The 21637-nt window shown below is 44.6% G+C and overlaps 1 protein-coding gene across 1 annotated transcript in view; it reads right to left on the bottom strand.

Moving 5' to 3' along the window:
• Window positions 1–6136: 6136 nt before the first annotated feature.
• Window positions 6137–21637, bottom strand: part of gas2a (growth arrest-specific 2a) — a 55567-nt gene continuing 40066 nt past the window's right edge. Inside the window, exons 7-8 of the mRNA XM_029751857.1 lie at window positions 17051–17158; window positions 6137–6602 (exon numbers count right to left, since the gene is read on the bottom strand). Coding sequence (XP_029607717.1) covers window positions 6426–6602; window positions 17051–17158 — 285 coding nt within the window. The 3' untranslated portion in view covers window positions 6137–6425. The remainder of the gene's footprint in view (window positions 6603–17050; window positions 17159–21637) is intronic.

Below are 21637 nucleotides of genomic sequence, written 5' to 3'. Positions count from 1 at the left end.
GCTGTGTGACCCGAATGGAGTTGGCGAGACAGTACAAACAGATTATTCACGGTGAACGCTGCATACTGTATGTCGGCTCAAATTACTTTCACATTTGAATTGCACTATATACCACAGATCTTCAGTGCTACAGAATGAATCGAGCCCTTTAATGTTTATCCACAAGGAACAACCTATTGTACTGTAGATGTTGAAGAGTTATAATTCAATGAAATATATTTCAAATGGATCCCACCTTTTTAATCACACATAATTATATATGTTTGGACTTGAATCTAGAGTCTAAAAAGAAGGAGAATAAGAGAACCGGTTGAAGCATGTACAGAGAGTAAATTGTGACATTTTTAAGCGTTCTTTTAGTATTTTTTTTGTTTATTGAATGAAGGATATGTTTCCAAAGGTATAAATGTACTACCTATGTAAGAATATCAACTTTAGAAGTAATTGTTTTCTCTATGATAGCTGGCTATACCTCAATCTCAGGCTGAACATCCTAATATAGAATGTTTGGTATGAAAATAAACCCCAAATGTGTTTACAATATCAAGTGACATGTAAACACCAGTAGCCTACATTTGACTGATCGAATGTGCTTTCCAATGCTGTGGGCTCTATGAAACTAATGCTTGTTCGTGCCTCAAAATATCACCACTCTATAGAATCTTTTTTGTATCCTAAAAGTATCTCTTTGTTCATTTCTTATGTTTTTCCCTCTTGAATATCTGTTTTCATCCTTTTCTGTATGTTTTATTGCTAATGTATTTTATTGCATAAATCTGTATTTAAAAAAAAAAAAAAAGAATATTGATGTTGATGTTGGATCTTGAATTAGAAAAATTGGGTGTTTTTAATTTGTTTGGCTTTTTCTATAATTTTATTGTGATACACTGCCAATGTATGCTCTATAGTTTTCACTGTTGGACTGTATTATGCCTCAATTGTAAAGTGAATAAATTGCCAAACAATTGCCAATAGATTTGAGTCTTAGAATCATTGTGCAGAAAAGGCCTTAAAACCTCTTAAGGATCCGCCCCTTTAAAAAAAATGTTTTGCCTAAAATGACCCAAATCTAACTGCCTGTAGCTCAGGCCCTGAAGCAAGGATATGCCTATTCTTGGTGCCATTTGAAAGGAAACACTTTGAAGTTTGTGGAAATGTGAAAGGAATGTAGGAGAATATAACACATTAGATCTGGTAAAAGATAATACAAAGAAAAAAAACGACCGTTCTTTTGTATTTTTTTCTACCATCATAATTGAAATGCAAGATAAAGAACATAATGTATTATTCCAGCCCTCAGGTGCAATTTAGATTTTGGCCACTAGATGTCAGCAGTGTACGTGCAAAGTTTTAGACTCATCCAATGAACCATTGTATTTCTGTTCAAAATGTTGTGTCAAGACTGCCCAAATGGGCCTAATTTGTTTATTAATAACTTTTCATGTTCACAATTGTGCACTCTCCTCAAACAATAGCATGGCATTATTTCACTGTAATAGCTACTGTAAATTGGACAGTGCAGTTAGATTAACAAGAATTTAATTTTTCTGCCAATATCAGATATGTCTATGTCCTGGGAAATGTTCTTGTTACTTACAACCTCATGCTAATCACGTTAGCCTAGTATACTGTAGCATTTACTGTAGTGTTTTTGCGTACTGTAGTATACTGTAGCAGTTACTGTAGTGTTTTTGCATACTGTAATATACTCTTGTAATTACTGTAGTGTTTTGGGGGATATTACTGTAGTATTTAGTGTTTTTGATTTATTATCTTTGAGATAGAAGTGGAGGCTTTCTCCTTCTGGAAACATACTGGAGAAATACTAAATGACCAAATGTTCCATAACCTGTAGGTTTGTAGGTAGGTCTGGGTTCTGACAGGAGAGTTCAGAGCTTTTGATCTTGTCTATGCCCATAGGGAACACAATATATGGTCTGTACTTGGCATGTAGGTTTCTCAATTATGTGTGGCACAAATTGGGATATGAGAGAAGGGAATGAGCAGGGTATATACAAATTAAATACTGTAGTATTAATTCTAGTTTTTTTATGTGGTGTTTTTTGCGGACATTTCTACTGTGTTTTTTGTGTGGATAATACTGTAGTATAGATCGAGGGATACTACAGTGAGCAGTATACTATACTACAGTTTATTACAGAATTCTATAGTAAGTACTGTAGTATTTTATAGTAAACTGTAGTATTTGTTTTATGTGGTCTGTATGTGTTGTTAGAGAATCCTGAGGAGAGCCTTCTCTTCTCTGTTACTCCTCCTACACGGGCTTCGTCTTCCCTCAAACCTCCATCTGTTACTGCTGTGTCCGCAAGTGGTTATACTACCAAAAGGAGGATAGTAAGTTTGACCATGTCACTTGGGTACTGTACAGCAAGATGACCTGCCCTCCATACTGCTATACTCAAACACTACACCCAACCTGAGCACTGTTCTGCAGGAGGGCAGCTCCCCAGTCCAAGGTCTTTGTCCCAGCACCCTGATGGTGGAACCAGGTTCCCCCTGAAGCTAGGACAGCCGAGTCCCCATCTTCTGAAACCATCAAACCGTACCTCTTCAAACAGCATTTGAAATAACCCCCCCTTACATCTGAGTCTACATTGAGGACAAATGTTCTTTCTATGCCTGTGAGATTGTTGTCCCACCTAGCTATTTTTAGACTAGTCTGCTAAATTACAAATGTAAAACAAATTCATAACTGTTCATATTCAGGACATAACATGGTAATGTAGCATTTCAAACAGGTGACTTCCATTATGATTGAATTGTGGGCAAAAATAACCCAGTTGAAGTCCCTGGATGTGGTAAGCCTGTACTTGTGAAGGAAAGTGATTACATTTAAAATGTGTTCTAGCCATGACTTCTGTAGTGTAGCTGCATTTTCAAACATATTCAACTATCACTAGTTCAGAATATACCCATTATCCCTCCATTTTAATAAACTTTATTTTTTAGGTTGGACTTTTAGCACATAAGGTGACAATCTGTGCACCCTGTCAGTTGTTACGACTGTGCTGGTTGCCATCTCAGTGGGAAGGTGTTTCACCTGTTGGCCCAGGTGCTACTTAGGACTGGCTGGCCCAGTGCTCCAGTTGAACTTGAGAGCTACATCAGCTGAGGTGTGAGTTCAACTTAAATTTGAAAGAAGGCTGAGCTTTGGTTTCCCCTGCTTGTTTTGCTCCATAGTCTTACTACCTATTCTAAATTGCTGTGGGTTTTCCTTTTAGTTTGGTTTTTCAGAGGCAAACCTAGGTGTGCATCCGTGATGGGTGTCTGTTAGCATCTCTTACTAGTGGCTTTGCTAACTTTCAGTTTGCATCCATGCTGTGTCAACTCCTTACTAGTGGCTTTGAACCCCTTTAAACTTTGTTTTAGCATTCGTTCAATTGTTACGTTCCCACAAGACAAACTCAGTTCCCTTTCTGAGCGACATTAGCAAAGAAAATCACTGACAACCGAAGTACCCAAGGTAACAAACATGCTTTTAGTACCACATTCCAGCCTCAATCCCAGGCATAAAAAAGTAAATCATTGCATAGATTGTTCTAACAGAACAAATCACATTTCTGTCAAATTAAAATGGTTAAAATATTTTATGGGTCATTCCACCTCGAAGCACAAGAATGTTCTGAATTTTTTTTTTAGAAACATAAGATTAGCATTCCTGCATCATTTTTGTTGAATTTGCTGTCAGAAATGAAGTTAATTTATTGCACCCAAACAACTTGTCGTGAAACAAAACAGGGCCCTAGTCGTTTGTGACAGCAAGGTCAGGTGATGGATAACTCAAGCCTGCTGCCCACCGTCTGTTTTGAACTTTACATAATCTAGAAGAGTTGCAATCACTGCATGAGTTGAGGTGGTGCTCATCTATAAACTACTCCAGCACCTCGAACTTCAAGCACTGATCACTACTGTGGCCGACATCATCTAGGAGAGATTCAAGACCAGATACAGGAAGTCACATCCTCATCATGAACGTCTTCATTTCTCGCTCCGGTAGTAGGTAACCATCACCAGTTAGCTATCGTCAAAGAAACGATCTATAAATTCTTACATCCCAAATAACTAAATCCTTATGGAGGGAATTCCTATCCGACCGCGCGTAAATGGCAAGTAATTGCCTTTAAAAAAACAAAAAACGATTCTTATGCGTTTTCTGACCTTGAAGTTAAGCATGAGAATAGCATGCTATTCACCCGATATTCCTTTGGGGAGGAGATCAAAGACATGAAGGTGTGTCGGATGTGAGTCTACAGATTCTAACCTTGATTTAATTCAACCACCTCTTTACGCGTTATGAAACAATAAGGTCGAGCAACCAGTCGGTTCTTAAGTGAAACATCTTTCTTTTCCCCGATAGAAATAACACCATTCTCACACAGTAATTTCATAGGATCTCCACGGTAATACCCAAATAAACTGTCACTTTACTGTTAGTTTCATTACATTTTGCATCACTCCATTACATCGTTAGTTCTCCCCTCCCGTCACGTTGGTGTGGTTGTTCCTGATAATCATAGATTATATTAGCCTAACGTGTTAGCCAGTTGTGCAGTAATTTAGGACATGTAGCCTGATTGAATCATTATGGAACTCAAGACCACACCGTAGCAGGTTCGCCTGGCGTACGGTTCACCACCGTTGTCATCACAGTTCCATGATTAGTGGGGATTATGGTTTATTTATAGACTACTATATAGCCTCCAGTATTTATGCTGCAGTAGTTTATGTGTCGGGGGGCTAGGGTCAGTCTGTTACATCTGGAGTATTTCTCTTGTCTTATCCGGTGTCCTGTGTGAATTTAAATATGCTCTCTCTAATTCTTTCTTTCTCTCGGAGGACCTGAGCCCTAGCACCATGCCTCGGGACTACCTGGCATGATGACTCCTTGCTGTCCCCAGTCCACCTGGCCATGCTGCTGCTCCAGTTTCAACTGTTCTGCCTGCGGCTATGGAACCCTGACCTGTTCACCGGACGTGCTTGTTGCACCCTCGACAACTACTATGATTATTATTATTTGACCATGCTGGTCATTTATGAACATTTTAACATCTTGACCATGTTCTGTTATAATATCCACCCGGCACAGCCAGAAGAGGACTGGCCACCCCTCATAGCCTGGTTCCTCTCTAGGTTTCTTCCTAGGTTTTTGGCCTTTCTAGGGAGTTTTTCCTAGGGAGTTTTTCCTAGCCACCGTGCTTCTTTCACATGCATTGCTTGCTGTTTGGGGTTTTAGGCTGGGTTTCTGTACAGCACTTTGAGATTTCAGCTGATGTACGAAGGGCTATATAAATACATTTGATTTGATTTGACTACTATATAGACTACCGTTCAACCTCTCTTGTACACATTTCTCACTTTCCAATATTTCATGGTTTCAACAATTGAATATGTCAACTTTCAGGATGAATCTAATCACTATTTTTGATTCACCAATATATGTTGTGCCTAAAAGTTATCCAAAACAGTTTTTTTTATTATTCAAAATAAACTGAACAAAAATATAAATGCAACATGTAAAGTGTTGGTCTCATGTTTCACGAGCTGAAATAAAAGATCCCAGAAATGTTCCATACGCACAAGAAGCTTATTACTCGCAAATGTTGTGCACAAATTTGTTTACATCCCTGTTAGTGAGCATTTCTCCTTTGCCAAGATAATCCATCCACCTGACAGGTATGGCATATCAAGAAGCTGATTAAATTGCAATTGGCATGCTGGCTGCAGGAATGTCCACCAGAGCTGTGTGGAGGAGTATTTCTGTCTGTAATAAATCCCTTTTGTGGGGAAAAATTCATTCTGATTGGCTGGGCCTGGCTCCCAAGTGGGTCGACCTGGCTCCCAAGTGGGTGGGCCTATGCCCTTCCCAACCATGGCTGAGCCCCTGCCCAGGCATGTGAAATTCATAGATTAGGGCCCAATGCATTTATTTCAATTGACTGATTTCCTTATATGAAGCTGTAACTCATCAAAATCTTTGAAATTGTTGCATGTTGCGTTTTATATTTTTGTTCAGAATACTTTCCTAACCCTAAATAATACACAAGATCAGAGTATTTTTAAATCCACCAATTGGTGCTGTAACGGAGACTTCTTGCTGCGGTGGTTTGTGGCCATCTTTACTTCTTGCTGCGGTGGTGTGCAGCCATCTTTACTTCTTGCTGCTGTGGGGTGCAGCCATCTTTACTTCTTGCTGCGGTGGGGTGCTGCCATCTTTACTTCTTGCTGCGGTGGGGTGCAGCCATCTTTACTTCTTGCTGCGGTAGTGTGCAGCCATCTTTACTTCTTGCTGCGGTGGGGTGCTGCCATCTTTACTTCTTGCTGCGGTGGTGTGCAGCCATCTTTACTTCTTGCTGCGGTGGGGTGCTGCCATCTTTACTTCTTGCTGCGGTGGGGTGCAGCCATCTTTACTTCTTGCTGCGGTAGTGTACGGCCACGTCTGAACACATGGAGGACATGGGAGAGGTCTTCCCCTCCACTCTGGAGATCTGGAGCATCCGACATGGGTCGTGTTTCAGAAGGTAGCTCTCAAAGGTCTCCCAGCCTCCTCCCACACGCACCATCACATGCTTGTTGTGTAGCATCTAGGAGAAGAAGATTATTGTCCATTCAGTGTTCACAAATTAACATGTGTGTTCTGCTTTATCCCAGGCAATGCGAATAACAAACATATGTAAAAACTGGGATAATCTTTAGCTGACAATATAATTTCATGGTGTAGTACAGGGGTATTCAAATCAGATCCTAGAGGTCTAGAGTACTGCTTATTTTCTGTTCTACCTGATAATTAATAGAACTCACTTGGTGTCCCAGGTCTAAATCAGACCTTGATTAGAGGGGAATAATAAAAATCACAATGGAACTGGCTTTCAGGTCCAGATTTGAAATGGCTTTTTTTATTAGTTGGTAATCTCTAGAATCCACAGCTAGTACTACTACACTGAACAAAATATACAACATGTATTGATTCCATGTTTCACAGCTAGTACTACTACACTGAACAAAATATGAATACAACATGTAAAGTGTTGGTTTCATGAGCTGAAATAAAAGATCCTAGAAATGTTCCATACGCACAGAAATCTTATTTCTCTCAAATGTTTGGTGCACAAATTAGTTTACATCCCTGTTAGTGAGCATTTCTACCATGCCAAGATAATCCATCCACCTGACAGATCTGGCATATTAAGAAGCTGATTAAAATAACATGATCATTACACAGGTGCACCTTGTGCCGGGGGACAATAAAAGGCCACTAAAACGTGCAGTTTTGTCACACAACACAATTCCACAGATGTCTCAAGTTTTGAGGGAGTGAGCAAATTGGTATGCTGACTGCAGGAATGTCCCACCAGAGCTGTTGCCAGAGAATTCAATGTTAAGTTCTCTACCATAAACCTCCTATTATATATCCTTTTAGAGAATTTGGCAGTACGTCCAACCGGCCTCACAACCGCAGACCATGTGTAACCACGCCAACCCAGGGTCTCCACATCCAGCCCCTCCCCCCGAGGGATCACCTGAGACCAGCCACCCTTGACAGCTGATGAAACTGAGGGTGTATTTCTGTCTGTAATAAAGCCCTTTTGTTGGGAAAAACTCATTCTGATTGGCTGGACCTTGCTCCAATGTGGGTGGGCCAGTCTCCCAAGTGGGTGTGGCTATGCCCTCCCAGGCCCACCCATGACTGCGCCCCTGCCCAATAATGTGAAATCCATAGATTAGGGCCTAATTTATTTATTTAAATTGATTGATTTCCTTATATGAAATGTAACTCAGTAAAATCTTTAATTGTTGCATGTTCCTTTTCATATTTTTGTTTAGTACAATATTCGCACATCATTAACAATGGCATTGTTGGATTCCTTTTCACTAATAAATGACTCAACTAGAAATCAACATGCTGTGGTTAACCAATACATTGTAACGTGGGCTGCATTTTATACAGCAACATTCTGTTTAATTTAAATTACAACTGTTTAATACCTCATGCTGCCTGCAACATATTGCACATTTTCTGGGTGGGTTGGGTACCATGGCAACCTCTTACGCCACACCAATAAATAGCAGGAGAGGGAAGTAAAAAGACGCTGCCATTGTCATCAGACACAAACATTTGTTTTACTATCGTTGTTGGGAACCAAACAATTGATTCTCATCCAAAACCAAAGCCTAAAATAGCCTTTTTCCTTGTGTGGACCGGGAAAAATGTCCACACTTGTCTGGATTTTCATTGTTTTACTACAGTAAAACCAAACACACAAAAGAATAAATGTCCATAACCTCATACGTTGTTTTTAACTGGATGGGAACCCCAGGTCATATGCATTCTACTAATGGTGTGATAAACAACAAGATAACAAATCAGAAGCTAAACATTTAGAGTGTCACTGACAGGAAGTACCAGTTTGACCCAGTGCAGGCACACTGCTGATTGGTGCTGACTGTTGGCCTTGATGGCCAAACACAACAATGTACACTTAATCAGGTCTGAGAGGAAGAAGGTAAGAGAGTGTTCCCCACACCCATATGCACTATATAGACAAAAGTATGTGGACATGCCTTCAAATTAGTGAATTTGGCTATTTCAGCCACCCGTTCCTGACAGGTGTATAAAATTGAGCACACCGCCATGCAATCTCCATAGACAAACATTGGCAGTAGAATGGCCTTATTGAAGAGCTCAGTGACTTTCAACGTGGCACCGTCATACAATGGCACCTTTCTAACAAGTCAGTTCGTCACATTTCTGCCCTGCTACATCTGCCCCGATCAACTGTAAAGGCTGTTATTGTGAAGTGGAAACGTCTAGGAGCAACAACGGCTCAGCTACGAAATGGTAGGCCACACAATCTCACAGAATGGGACCGCATAGTGCTGAAACGCATAGGGTGTAAAAATAGTCTGTCGGTTAAAACACTCACTGCCGAGTTCCAAACTGCATCTGGAAGCAACTTCAGCACAATAACTGTTCGTCGGGAGCTTCATGAAATGGGTTTCCATGGTTGAGCAGCCGCATACAAGCCTAAGATCACCATGCGCAATGCCAAGCGTTGGCTAGAGTGGTGTAAAGCTCGCCGCCATTGGACTCTGGAGCAGTGGAAATGCAATCTCTGGAGTTTTTTAATAAATTTTTTATTTCACCTTTATCTAACCAGGTAGGCCAGTTGAGAACAAGTTCTCATTTACAACTGCGACCTGGCCAAGATAAAGCAAAGCAGTGTGACACAAACAACAGAGTTACATGTGGAATAAAGAAACGTACAGTCAATAAATTACACAATAGGAAAAAATCTTATACAGTGTGTGCAAATGAGGTAAGATTAGGGAGGTAAGGCAATAAATAGGCCGTAGTGGCGAAGTAATTACAATTTAGCAATTAAACACTGGAGTGATAGATGTGCAGAAGATGAATGTGCAAGTAGAGATACTGGGGTGCAAAGGAGCAAGATAAATAAATAAATAACAGTATGGGGATGAGTTAGTTGGATGGGCTAAATCAAATCTTATTTGTCACAAACACATGGTTAGCAGATGTTAATGCGAGTGTAGCGAAATGCTTGTGCTTCTAGCTCCGACCATGCAGTAATATCTAACAAGTAATCTAACCTAACAATTTCACAACAACTACCTTATACACACAAGTGTAAAGGAATGAATAAGAATATGTACATAAAAATATATGAATGAGTGATGGTACAGAACGGCATAGGCAAGATGCAGTAGATGGTGTAGAGTACAGTATATACATATGAGATGAGTAATGTAGGGTATGTAAACATTATATAAAGTGGCATTGTTTAAAGTGGCTAGTGATACATTTATTACATCAATTCTTTCATTATTAAAGTGGCTTGAGTTGAGTCAGTATGTTGGCAGCAGCCACTCAATGTTAGTGATGGCTGTTTAACAGTCTGATGGCCTTGAGATAGAAGCTGTTTTTCAGTCTCTCGGTCCCAGCTTTGATGCACCTGTACTGACCTCGCCTTCTGGATGATAGCGGGGTGAACAGGCAGTGGCTCGGGTGGTTGTTGTCCTTGATGATCTTTTTGGCCTTCCTGTGACATCGGGTGGTGTAGATGTCCTGGAGGGCAGGTAGTTTGCCCCCGGTGATGTGTTGTGCAGACCTCACTACCCTCTGGAGAGCCTTACGGTTATGGGCTGAGCAGTTGCCGTACCAGGCGGTGATACAGCCCGACAGGATGCTCTCGATTGTGCATCTGTAAAGGTTTGTGAGTGTTTTTGGTGACAAGCCGAATTTCTTCAGCCTCCTGAGGTTGAAGAGGCGCTGCTACGCCTTCTTCACCACGCTGTCTGTGTGGGTGGACCATTTCAGTTTGTCCATGATGTGTACGCCGAGGAACTTAAAACTTTCCACCCGCTCCACTACTGTCCCATCGATGTGGACAGGGGGCCGCTCCCCCTGCTGTTTCCTGAAGTCCACGATCATCTCCTTTGTTTTGTTGACATTGAGTGTGAGGTTATTTTCAGGCTATTTACAGATATGATGAATCACGCTTCACCATCTGGCAGTCCGACAGATTAATCTGAGTTTGGCAAATGGCAAGAGAATGCTACCTGCCCGAATGCATATTGCCAACTGTAAAGTTTGGTGGAGGAGGAATAATGGTCTGGGCTGTTTTTCATGGTTCTGGCTAGGTTCCTTAGTTCCAGTGAAGGGAAATCTTAAAGCTACAGCATACAATTACATTCTAGACGATTCTGTGCTTTCAACTTTGTGGCAACAGTTTGGGGAAAGCTCTTTCCTGTTTCAGCACAAAAGCGAGGTCCATACAGAAATGGTTTGTTGAGATCGGTGTGGATGAACTTGACTGGCCTGCACAGAGCCCTAACCTCAACCCCATCGAATTCTTTTGGCATGAATTGGAACGCCGACTGCGAGCCAGGCCTAATCACCCAACATCAGTGCCCAACCTCACTAATGCTCATGGCTGAATGGAAGCAAGTCCCCACACCAATGTTCCAACATCTAGTGGAAAGCCTTCCCAGAAGATTGAATGCTGTTATAGCAGCAAAGGGGGGACCAACTCCATATTAATGCCCATGATTTTGGAATGAGATGTTTTATGTGCAGGTGTCCACATACTTTTGGTCATGTAGATGGGGAGAGAGAGAGTGGGGAGAGAGAGAGAGAAAGGGAGAACGAGAGAGAGAGGGGGGGGAGAGGAGAGAGAGAAAAGGAGAGCGAGAGAGGGGGAGAGCGAGAGAGAGGGAGTTACTACTCTGCAGGAATTTTAATTAAACCCTCTTGCTGTTTGGGGTTTTCGGCTGGGTTTCTGTATAGCACTTTGTGACATTGGTTGATGTAACAAGGGCTTTATAAATACATTTGATTGATAGTGCATGTAGCTTGCTCTCCGTCAAGCCTCCAGCAGCATAATGTAATAACATCAAACATTTAACAGAATCAATCAACAGTCCATTGGCAGGGCAGTGGTTCCAATCATGACAGTATTGTCCCCAAGGCTCTGTGACTAGGGAATATAATGGGCTTTTGGTACAGAGGCCGTTTCAATCATTAATCTATGGTGCTGGGAGACAGGGGGACCCCAGCTAGATTTGTACCCAGCAGAGAGAGGGGAGCCTGGGGGTGGCCTCCTGTGATCTCAAAATTTCAGATTGGTCAGTCCCCTCAGTAAAGGTACAACACATTAATTTACAGAGAAGGGCTGAGAAGGTCAGTCTCCACAGACTGACTGCTTGTGGAAGGCCAAGGGACAGAGTATTCATTCTTCTATATACTGTACACTACACTCAGCCAACATCCTCGGCTTTTTAGCTGGAGGATAAGGGGCCAGCTTTGTATAAGCCCACATCCTTGGCTTTTTAGCTGGAGGATAAGGGGCTAGCTTTGTATAAGCCAACACCCTTGGCTTTTTAGCTGGAGGATAAGGGGCCAGCTTTGTATAAGCCAACATCCTTGGCTTTTTAGCTGGAGGATAAGGGGCCAGCTTTGTATAAGCCAACATCCTTGACTTTTTAGCTGGAGGATAAGGGGCCAGCTTTGTATAAGCCAACATCCTTGGCTTTTTAGCTGGAGGATAAGGGGCCAGCTTTGTATAAGCCAACATCCTTGACTTTTTAGCTGGAGGATGAGGGGCCAGCTTTGTATAAGCCAACACCCTTGACTTTTTAGCTGGAGGATAAGGGGCCAGCTTTGTATAAGCCAACATCCTTGGCTTTTTAGCTGGAGGATAAGGGGCCAGCTTTGTATAAGCCAACATCCTTGGCTTTTTAGCTGGAGGATAAGGGGCCAGCTTTGTATAAGCCAACACCCTTGACTTTTTAGCTGGAGGATAAGGGGCCAGCTTTGTATAAGCCAACACCCTTGGCTTTTTAGCTGGAGGATAAGGGGCCAGCTTTGTATAAGCCAACATCCTTGGCTTTTTAGCTGGAGGATAAGGGGCCAGCTTTGTATAAGCCAACATCCTTGGCTTTTTAGCTGGAGGATAAGGGGCCAGCTTTGTATAAGCCAACACCCTTGGCTTTTTAGCTGGAGGATAAGGGGCCAGCTTTGTATAAGCCAACACCCTTGGCTTTTTAGCTGGAGGATAAGGGGCCAGCTTTGTATAAGCCAACACCCTTGACTTTTTAGCTGGAGGATAAGGGGCCAGCTTTGTATAAGCCAACATCCTTGGCTTTTTAGCTGGAGGATAAGGGGCCAGCTTTGTATAAGCCAACATCCTTGGCTTTTTAGCTGGAGGATAAGGGGCCAGCTTTGTATAAGCCAACACCCTTGGCTTTTTAGCTGGAGGATAAGGGGCCAGCTTTGTATAAGCCAACACCCTTGGCTTTTTAGCTGGATGATAAGGGGCCAGCTTTGTATAAGCCAACACCCTTGGCTTTTTAGCTGGAGGATAAGGGGCCAGCTTTGTATAAGCCAACACCCTTGACTTTTTAGCTGGAGGATAAGGGGCCAGCTTTGTATAAGCCAACATCCTTGGCTTTTTAGCTGGAGGATAAGGGGCCAGCTTTGTATAAGCCAACATCCTTGGCTTTTTAGCTGGAGGATAAGGGGCCAGCTTTGTATAAGCCAACACCCTTGGCTTTTTAGCTGGAGGATAAGGGGCCAGCTTTGTATAAGCCAACACCCTTGGCTTTTTAGCTGGAGGATAAGGGGCCAGCTTTGTATAAGCCAACACCCTTGGCTTTTTAGCTGGAGGATAAGGGGCCAGCTTTGTATAAGCCAACATCCTTGGCTTTTTAGCTGGAGGATAAGGGGCCAGCTTTGTATAAGCCAACATCCTTGGCTTTTTAGCTGGAGGATAAGGGGCCAGCTTTGTATAAGCCAACATCCTTGGCTTTTTAGCTGGAGGATAAGGGGCCAGCTTTGTATAAGCCAACACCCTTGGCTTTTCTCCTGAAGGACATGATTCCATTGCACCACAACACTTTTTATTTTGTCTTCAGATGACTGTGGGCTGAAAACTAATTTCTCTCCTAGCAAAGGATGATATTTCTGACCTGTCAGCAATGCATTTTATTAGAGAAGAGGCAGAGTGGAGAGAGAGAGAGAGAGAGGGGGAGGGAGAGAGGGAGGGAGGGAGAGAGAGGGGGGAGGGTTGGGAGGGAGGGGAGGGAGAGAGAGAGGGGGGAGGGAGAGAGAGAGGGAGAGCGAGAGAGAGGGCGAGAAAGGGAGAGGGCATTAACACTGCAGGAATTTTAATTAAACCTTCCCTCTCAGTGAAGGCAGAGCGCTGTGGTGAGAACCTAGAGTGAGAGGTTGAGGGTCACACCTATGAGCTGCTGGAATTGTCTAGCAGGAAGCTCACATATAAAAACGCACAGTAACAGACGTTCCATTCCATCCGACGCTCTAGAATCTAAGAGGTGCATTCTTGGGATTCTAATATGAACAGTCATGGACAAAGAAGAATCAAGACTCTCGCCTTCGGTTGTGACTTGTCCTTGGTTGCTCAGCAACTCTCATGTATGGTTGAAAGAAACACTGTCTATAGTACAAAAGGCAGTCAGCGAATGCTGGGTATTCACATTTTGCACAGTAGAACATCTTTTCTAAGGGGAAAGCATGCTTCCAGATAGACAGACACTGGATGGTAATTTTGGTGGATATTTTTCTCCTCGTATATCCTTTTTTTATTTTGCGATGTTCATGTTATGATCAGTGGACTGACGTTCACTGTATATTTCAGCTATCTGTCAGTAGAGGGCACTAAATCGGACCAAAAGGTTTATTTCAGACGCTGAACACTGGTCCATGTCCGGTGAAAACCGGGCTAACATACAGAACCTGTCCTATTCTCCAGTTGTGATCCTTACAGAGTTGTCCATCCAGAAGCTGGGCTACCAGTAGAGGGTCTTTCTAGAGTGGATTGTCAGCACATCTCCAACTACAGTCCAGATCCTCCTTCCACAGCATCCTCGTTCTCAGACGTGTGAATCCTGGCTGGAGGTTGCCAAGTAACCACAGATCCCAAGGGCACCAATGCTACCTCAACCAATCTGTACTTGTCAATAGACTTAATTCGTGCAAGGTGCTTTTTGTAAGGTCTGTTTGAGGTACAGTATTTATTTAGCTACAGAAGAAAATCATATTTTATGTAAATGGTGAGGATTATTAATAAGTGCCGTTAGCACCATGGCAACAAAAATAGCATTATCCTCAAGCATCTTTTCTAACCCTATGGACTATTTATCAAGCCTGTTGGATTGAACCTGAGGGCTCTCTTCTCCCAGTACAGTGTGTGAACCAGAACCACATCAACCCTGGCTGACTAGATGGATAGAACCTGTTTTAGCAGGGACAATACAAGGAGGAGTCCTTTTTATATATCTCTCCATGGGTTGGCCTCTTGGCCTAGAGACAGACATATTTGGAATACCATCCCCAGTAAATGAAGCCTCTCAGCAGCAGAGGAGCTGCTAACAGCAGAGACAATGGACGTCTGTTAGCCCACAGTCAGGCAGTCCAAATATCAACACACTGCAATGTGCACCGTGACTGTAACGGTATGAACGTGGCAGTGTTCCAAATGGCACCCTTTTAGTTAGTGCACTGTTTTTGACCAGGGAATCTGGTCTAAAGTAGTGCACTATAGAGAGAATAGGGTGCCATTTGGGACACGACCTGTGACCTTACATTGAGATAAAGAACCTTATTGTTGGTGAACTGAAACCCCATATAATCCAGCCTGGATAAAACCCGGACAAAAAGTGACAGTTCAATAAACAACCAAATCTGTGGGCAAAAACTGGGTCAACTAAAATCCAGACTCGTTAAATTCAGACTCATCAAATCTCAGAACAATGAGAAAAGAGTGGGTTTGCAATGGGGACAGAATAGGATGAGTCATTCAACAGCCATCTGTAGTCATAGATGGTCTATGGTCCCTGAGGACACTAAGGAGCAATGGACCTAAGTAAGTAAGAGATTCTGTAGACGGCGTACAATCCATATTCATACCTGGCATGTCAACTCATATAAACAAATATTATATTATACTATAGGTCTACTATATTTATATGCTGGGGCTCCCGAGTGGTGCAGTGGTCTAAGGCACTGCATCTCAGTCCTAGAGGTGTCACTACAGACACCCTGGTTCAAATCCAGGCTGTATCACAACAGGCCGTGATTGGGAGTCCCATAGGGTACGCACAATTGGCCCAGCGTCGTCCGGGTTTGGCCTGGTGTAGGCCGTCATTGTAAATAAGAATTTGTTCTTAACTGACTTGCCTAGTTAAATAAAGGTTAAATGTGTTTTTTTATTTTATTGTATTCACTGAATGAAGTCCACAAAGACACTACAGTGAATACTGTAGTATTTAATATATCATACTGTAGTATTTACAGTTAATACTAGTATAAATAATGTAGTGAAAATAAATACTATACAATATACTATGGTAATTAATGTAGTGTTTTTGTGGATTGGAGTATACTGTAATATTTACTGTAGTGTTTTTGCATACTGTAATATATTCTAGTAATTACTGTAGGATTTTTGGGGACATTACTGTAGTATTTTGGTTTTATTATCTTTGACATAGAAGTGGGGGGCTTTCTCCTTGGGGAAAGCAACTGGAGAAAAACAAATAGCAAAATGTTCCATAAACTGTAGGTAGGTCTGGGTTCTGACAGGAGAGTTCAGAGCTTCTGCTCTTTTCTATATCCATAGGGAACACAATATATGGTCTAGACTTGGCATGTAGGTTTCTCCCTTACGAGTGGTACAAGTAAGGATACGGAGGGGAAAAGTGTAGTGTTTTTGCGGACATTACTGTAGCTTTTACTACTGTTTTTTTTTGTGGATAATACTGTAGTATTTACTGTAGTATTTTACAGCATACTACAATTAGGTGATAATGCCCGAGAAGCTGGTGTTTGGAGGATATATTGATATGGTGTTGTTAAGCCCGAGATTAAGTCTATACTGTAGAATACGTACATTTTATAGTAAGTACTACACATGATCGAGGGATACTACAGTATGTAGTATAGTATTCTATAGTATACTACAGTTTACAATAGAATTATATAAGTTTACAATAGAATTCTATAGTAAGTACTATAGTATTCCATAGTAAACTGTACTATTTTTCATATGGGAATATCCACAGCAATATGTAACAACACAACCCCAGTGTAAATAACTTACAGTAAATAATTTACATCAGATTTCAATGCTTCAGATTTGATCCCACCTAAACCCAAAACATTTGGTCAAAGTTACTTCGGCAGGGACTGTCCACGCCCAATTTAAATTCCAGCTGCCTGCGAGCTAAGTGGCTGAACCGTGCGGAACTAGAAAATCATGTTAGAAAAACAAGGTTCTTGTTCCAGAGGTTGGTCCAGTGGTTAACCCTCCATTTCACACCGTCTCTACAAACAACAACAAAAATACCAAAGGGAAGTGGAGTTCCCCTTTAAACAAGCAAAAACAAGGTTCTTGTGTAACAAGTTATAAGATGAGGTGTCACCAAACCTGGTGAATAGCATATTATATCCTACACGGGGTGTGTGTGTGTGATGTGTGTGAGGTGTTGCACCCACCCTGATGAATAGTATCTTCTCTCCAACGCGGTAGCGGCCCTGGGCCTGTCTCTCCACACAGAACTTATTGGAACACTTGCAGGGAGGGTCCTCCGAGATATGCTTCACCTGACACACACACACACTTTACTTGATTTGAAGACACAAATTTGCATTTCAGGACAGATATCTGGACCCCTAGGGAAACAGACAGCACCTTCTGGAACCCTGGGGAAACAGACAGCACCTTCTAAACCCTAGGGAAACAGACAGCACTTTCTGAACCCTGGGGAAACAGACAGCACCTTCTGGAACCCTTGGGGAAACAGACAGCACCTTCTGAACCCTGGGGAAACAGACAGCACCTTCTGGAACCCTGGGGAAACAGACAGCACCTTCTGGAACCCTGGGGAAACAGACAGCACCTTCTGGAACCCTGGGGAAACAGACAGCACCTTCTGAACCCTGGGGAAACAGACAGCACCTTCTGGAACCCTGGGGAAACAGACAGCACCTTCTGAACCCTTGGGGAAACAGAGAGCACCTTCTGGAACCCTGGGGAAACAGACAGCACCTTCTAAACCCTTGGGGAAACAGACAGCACCTTCTGAACCCTGGGGAAACAGACAGCACCTTCTGAACCCGTGGGGAAACAGACAGCACCTTCTGGAACCCTGGGGAAACAGACAGCACCTTCTGGAACCCTGGGGAAACAGACAGCACCTTCTGAACCCTGGGGAAACAGACAGCACCTTCTGAACCCTGGGGAAACAGACAGCACCTTCTGAACCCTGGGGAAACAGACAGCACCTTCTGGAACCCTGGGGAAACAGACAGCACCTTCTGGAACCCTGGGGAAACAGACAGCACCTTCTGGAACCCTGGGGAAACAGACAGCACCTTCTGAACCCTGGGGAAACAGACAGCACCTTCTGAACCCTTGGGGAAACAGACAGCACCTTCTGAACCCTTGGGGAAACAGAGAGCACCTTCTGAACCCTGGGGAAACAGACAGCACCTTCTGGAACCCTGGGGAAACAGACAGCACCTTCTGGAACCCTGGGGAAACAGACAGCACCTTCTGGAACCCTGGGGAAACAGACAGCACCTTCTGAACCCTAGGGAAACAGACAGCACCTTCTGGAACCCTGGGGAAACAGACAGCACCTTCTGGAACCCTGGGGAAACAGACAGCACCTTCTGAACCCTTGGGGAAACAGACAGCACCTTCTGGAACCCTGGGGAAACAGACAGCACCTTCTGAACCCTTGGGAAACAGACAGCACCTTCTGGAACCCTGGGGAAACAGACAGCACCTTCTGGAACCCTGGGGAAACAGACAGCACCGTCTGAACCCTGGGGAAACAGACAGCACCTTCTGAACCCTTGGGGAAACAGACAGCACCTTCTGGAACCCTGGGGAAACAGACAGCACCTTCTGAACCCTAGGGAAACAGACAGCACATTCTGAACTCTTGGGGAAACAGACAGCACCTTCTGAACCCTGGGGAAACAGACAGCACCTTCTGGAACCCTGGGGAAACAGACAGCACCTTCTGAACCCTGGGGAAACAGACAGCACCTTCTGGAACCCTGGGGAAACAGACAGCACCTTCTGGAACCCTGGGGAAACAGACAGCACCTTCTGGAACCCTGGGGAAACAGACAGCACCTTCTGAACCCTGGGGAAACAGACAGCACCTTCTGGAACCCTGGGGAAACAGACAGCACCTTCTGAACCCTTGATGAAACAGAGAGCACCTTCTGGAACCCTGGGAAAACAGACAGCACCTTCTAAACCCTTGGGGAAACAGACAGCACCTTCTGAACCCTGGGGAAACAGACAGCACCTTCTGAACCCGTGGGGAAACAGACAGCACCTTCTGGAACCCTGGGGAAACAGACAGCACCTTCTGGAACCCTGGGGAAACAGACAGCACCTTCTGAACCCTGGGGAAACAGACAGCACCTTCTGGAACCCTGGGGAAACAGACAGCACCTTCTGAACCCTTGGGGAAACAGACAGCACCTTCTGAACCCTTGGGGAAACAGAGAGCACCTTCTGAACCCTGGGGAAACAGACAGCACCTTCTGGAACCCTGGGGAAACAGACAGCACCTTCTGAACCCTAGGGAAACAGACAGCACATTCTGAACCCTTGGGGAAACAGACAGCACCTTCTGGAACCCTGGGGAAACAGACAGCACCTTCTGGAACCCTGGGGAAACAGACAGCACCTTCTGGAACCCTGGGGAAACAGACAGCACCTTCTGAACCCTAGGGAAACAGACAGCACCTTCTGGAACCCTGGGGAAACAGACAGCACCTTCTGGAACCCTGGGGAAACAGACAGCACCTTCTGAACCCTTGGGGAAACAGACAGCACCTTCTGGAACCCTGGGGAAACAGACAGCACCTTCTGAACCCTTGGGAAACAGACAGCACCTTCTGGAACCCTGGGGAAACAGACAGCACCTTCTGGAACCCTGGGGAAACAGACAGCACCGTCTGAACCCTGGGGAAACAGACAGCACCTTCTGAACCCTTGGGGAAACAGACAGCACCTTCTGGAACCCTGGGGAAACAGACAGCACCTTCTGAACCCTAGGGAAACAGACAGCACATTCTGAACTCTTGGGGAAACAGACAGCACCTTCTGAACCCTGGGGAAACAGACAGCACCTTCTGGAACCCTGGGGAAACAGACAGCACCTTCTGAACCCTGGGGAAACAGACAGCACCTTCTGGAACCCTGGGGAAACAGACAGCACCTTCTGGAACCCTGGGGAAACAGACAGCACCTTCTGGAACCCTGGGGAAACAGACAGCACCTTCTGAACCCTGGGGAAACAGACAGCACCTTCTGGAACCCTGGGGAAACAGACAGCACCTTCTGAACCCTTGGGGAAACAGAGAGCACCTTCTGGAACCCTGGGGAAACAGACAGCACCTTCTAAACCCTTGGGGAAACAGACAGCACCTTCTGAACCCTGGGGAAACAGACAGCACCTTCTGAACCCGTGGGGAAACAGACAGCACCTTCTGGAACCCTGGGGAAACAGACAGCACCTTCTGGAACCCTGGGGAAACAGACAGCACCTTCTGAACCCTGGGGAAACAGACAGCACCTTCTGAACCCTGGGGAAACAGACAGCACCTTCTGAACCCTGGGGAAACAGACAGCACCTTCTGGAACCCTGGGGAAACAGACAGCACCTTCTGGAACCCTGGGGAAACAGACAGCACCTTCTGGAACCCTGGGGAAACAGACAGCACCTTCTGAACCCTGGGGAAACAGACAGCACATTCTGAACCCTTGGGGAAACAGACAGCACCTTCTGAACCCTTGGGGAAACAGAGAGCACCTTCTGAACCCTGGGGAAACAGACAGCACCTTCTGGAACCCTGGGGAAACAGACAGCACCTTCTGGAACCCTGGGGAAACAGACAGCACCTTCTGGAACCCTGGGGAAACAGACAGCACCTTCTGAACCCTAGGGAAACAGACAGCACCTTCTGGAACCCTGGGGAAACAGACAGCACCTTCTTGAACCCTGGGGAAACAGACAGCACCTTCTGAACCCTTGGGGAAACAGACAGCACCTTCTGGAACCCTGGGGAAACAGACAGCACCTTCTGAACCCTTGGGAAACAGACAGCACCTTCTGGAACCCTGGGGAAACAGACAGCACCTTCTGGAACCCTGGGGAAACAGACAGCACCGTCTGAACCCTGGGGAAACAGACAGCACCTTCTGAACCCTTGGGGAAACAGACAGCACCTTCTGGAACCCTGGGGAAACAGACAGCACCTTCTGAACCCTAGGGAAACAGACAGCACATTCTGAACTCTTGGGGAAACAGACAGCACCTTCTGAACCCTGGGGAAACAGACAGCACCTTCTGGAACCCTGGGGAAACAGACAGCACCTTCTGAACCCTGGGGAAACAGACAGCACCTTCTGGAACCCTGGGGAAACAGACAGCACCTTCTGGAACCCTGGGGAAACAGACAGCACCTTCTGGAACCCTGGGGAAACAGACAGCACCTTCTGAACCCTGGGGAAACAGACAGCACCTTCTGGAACCCTGGGGAAACAGACAGCACCTTCTGAACCCTTGATGAAACAGAGAGCACCTTCTGGAACCCTGGGAAAACAGACAGCACCTTCTAAACCCTTGGGGAAACAGACAGCACCTTCTGAACCCTGGGGAAACAGACAGCACCTTCTGAACCCGTGGGGAAACAGACAGCACCTTCTGGAACCCTGGGGAAACAGACAGCACCTTCTGGAACCCTGGGGAAACAGACAGCACCTTCTGAACCCTGGGGAAACAGACAGCACCTTCTGGAACCCTGGGGAAACAGACAGCACCTTCTGAACCCTTGGGGAAACAGACAGCACCTTCTGAACCCTTGGGGAAACAGAGAGCACCTTCTGAACCCTGGGGAAACAGACAGCACCTTCTGGAACCCTGGGGAAACAGACAGCACCTTCTGAACCCTAGGGAAACAGACAGCACATTCTGAACCCTTGGGGAAACAGACAGCACCTTCTGGAACCCTGGGGAAACAGACAGCACCTTCTGGAACCCTGGGGAAACAGAC

This window comes from Salmo trutta, chromosome 4 (genome assembly GCF_901001165.1).
Source record: "Salmo trutta chromosome 4, fSalTru1.1, whole genome shotgun sequence".
Classification (NCBI taxonomy): Eukaryota; Metazoa; Chordata; class Actinopteri; order Salmoniformes; family Salmonidae; genus Salmo; species Salmo trutta.
The sequence above is the reverse complement of the archived record's forward strand: the minus strand, read 5'-3'. Positions and strand labels throughout refer to the sequence as shown.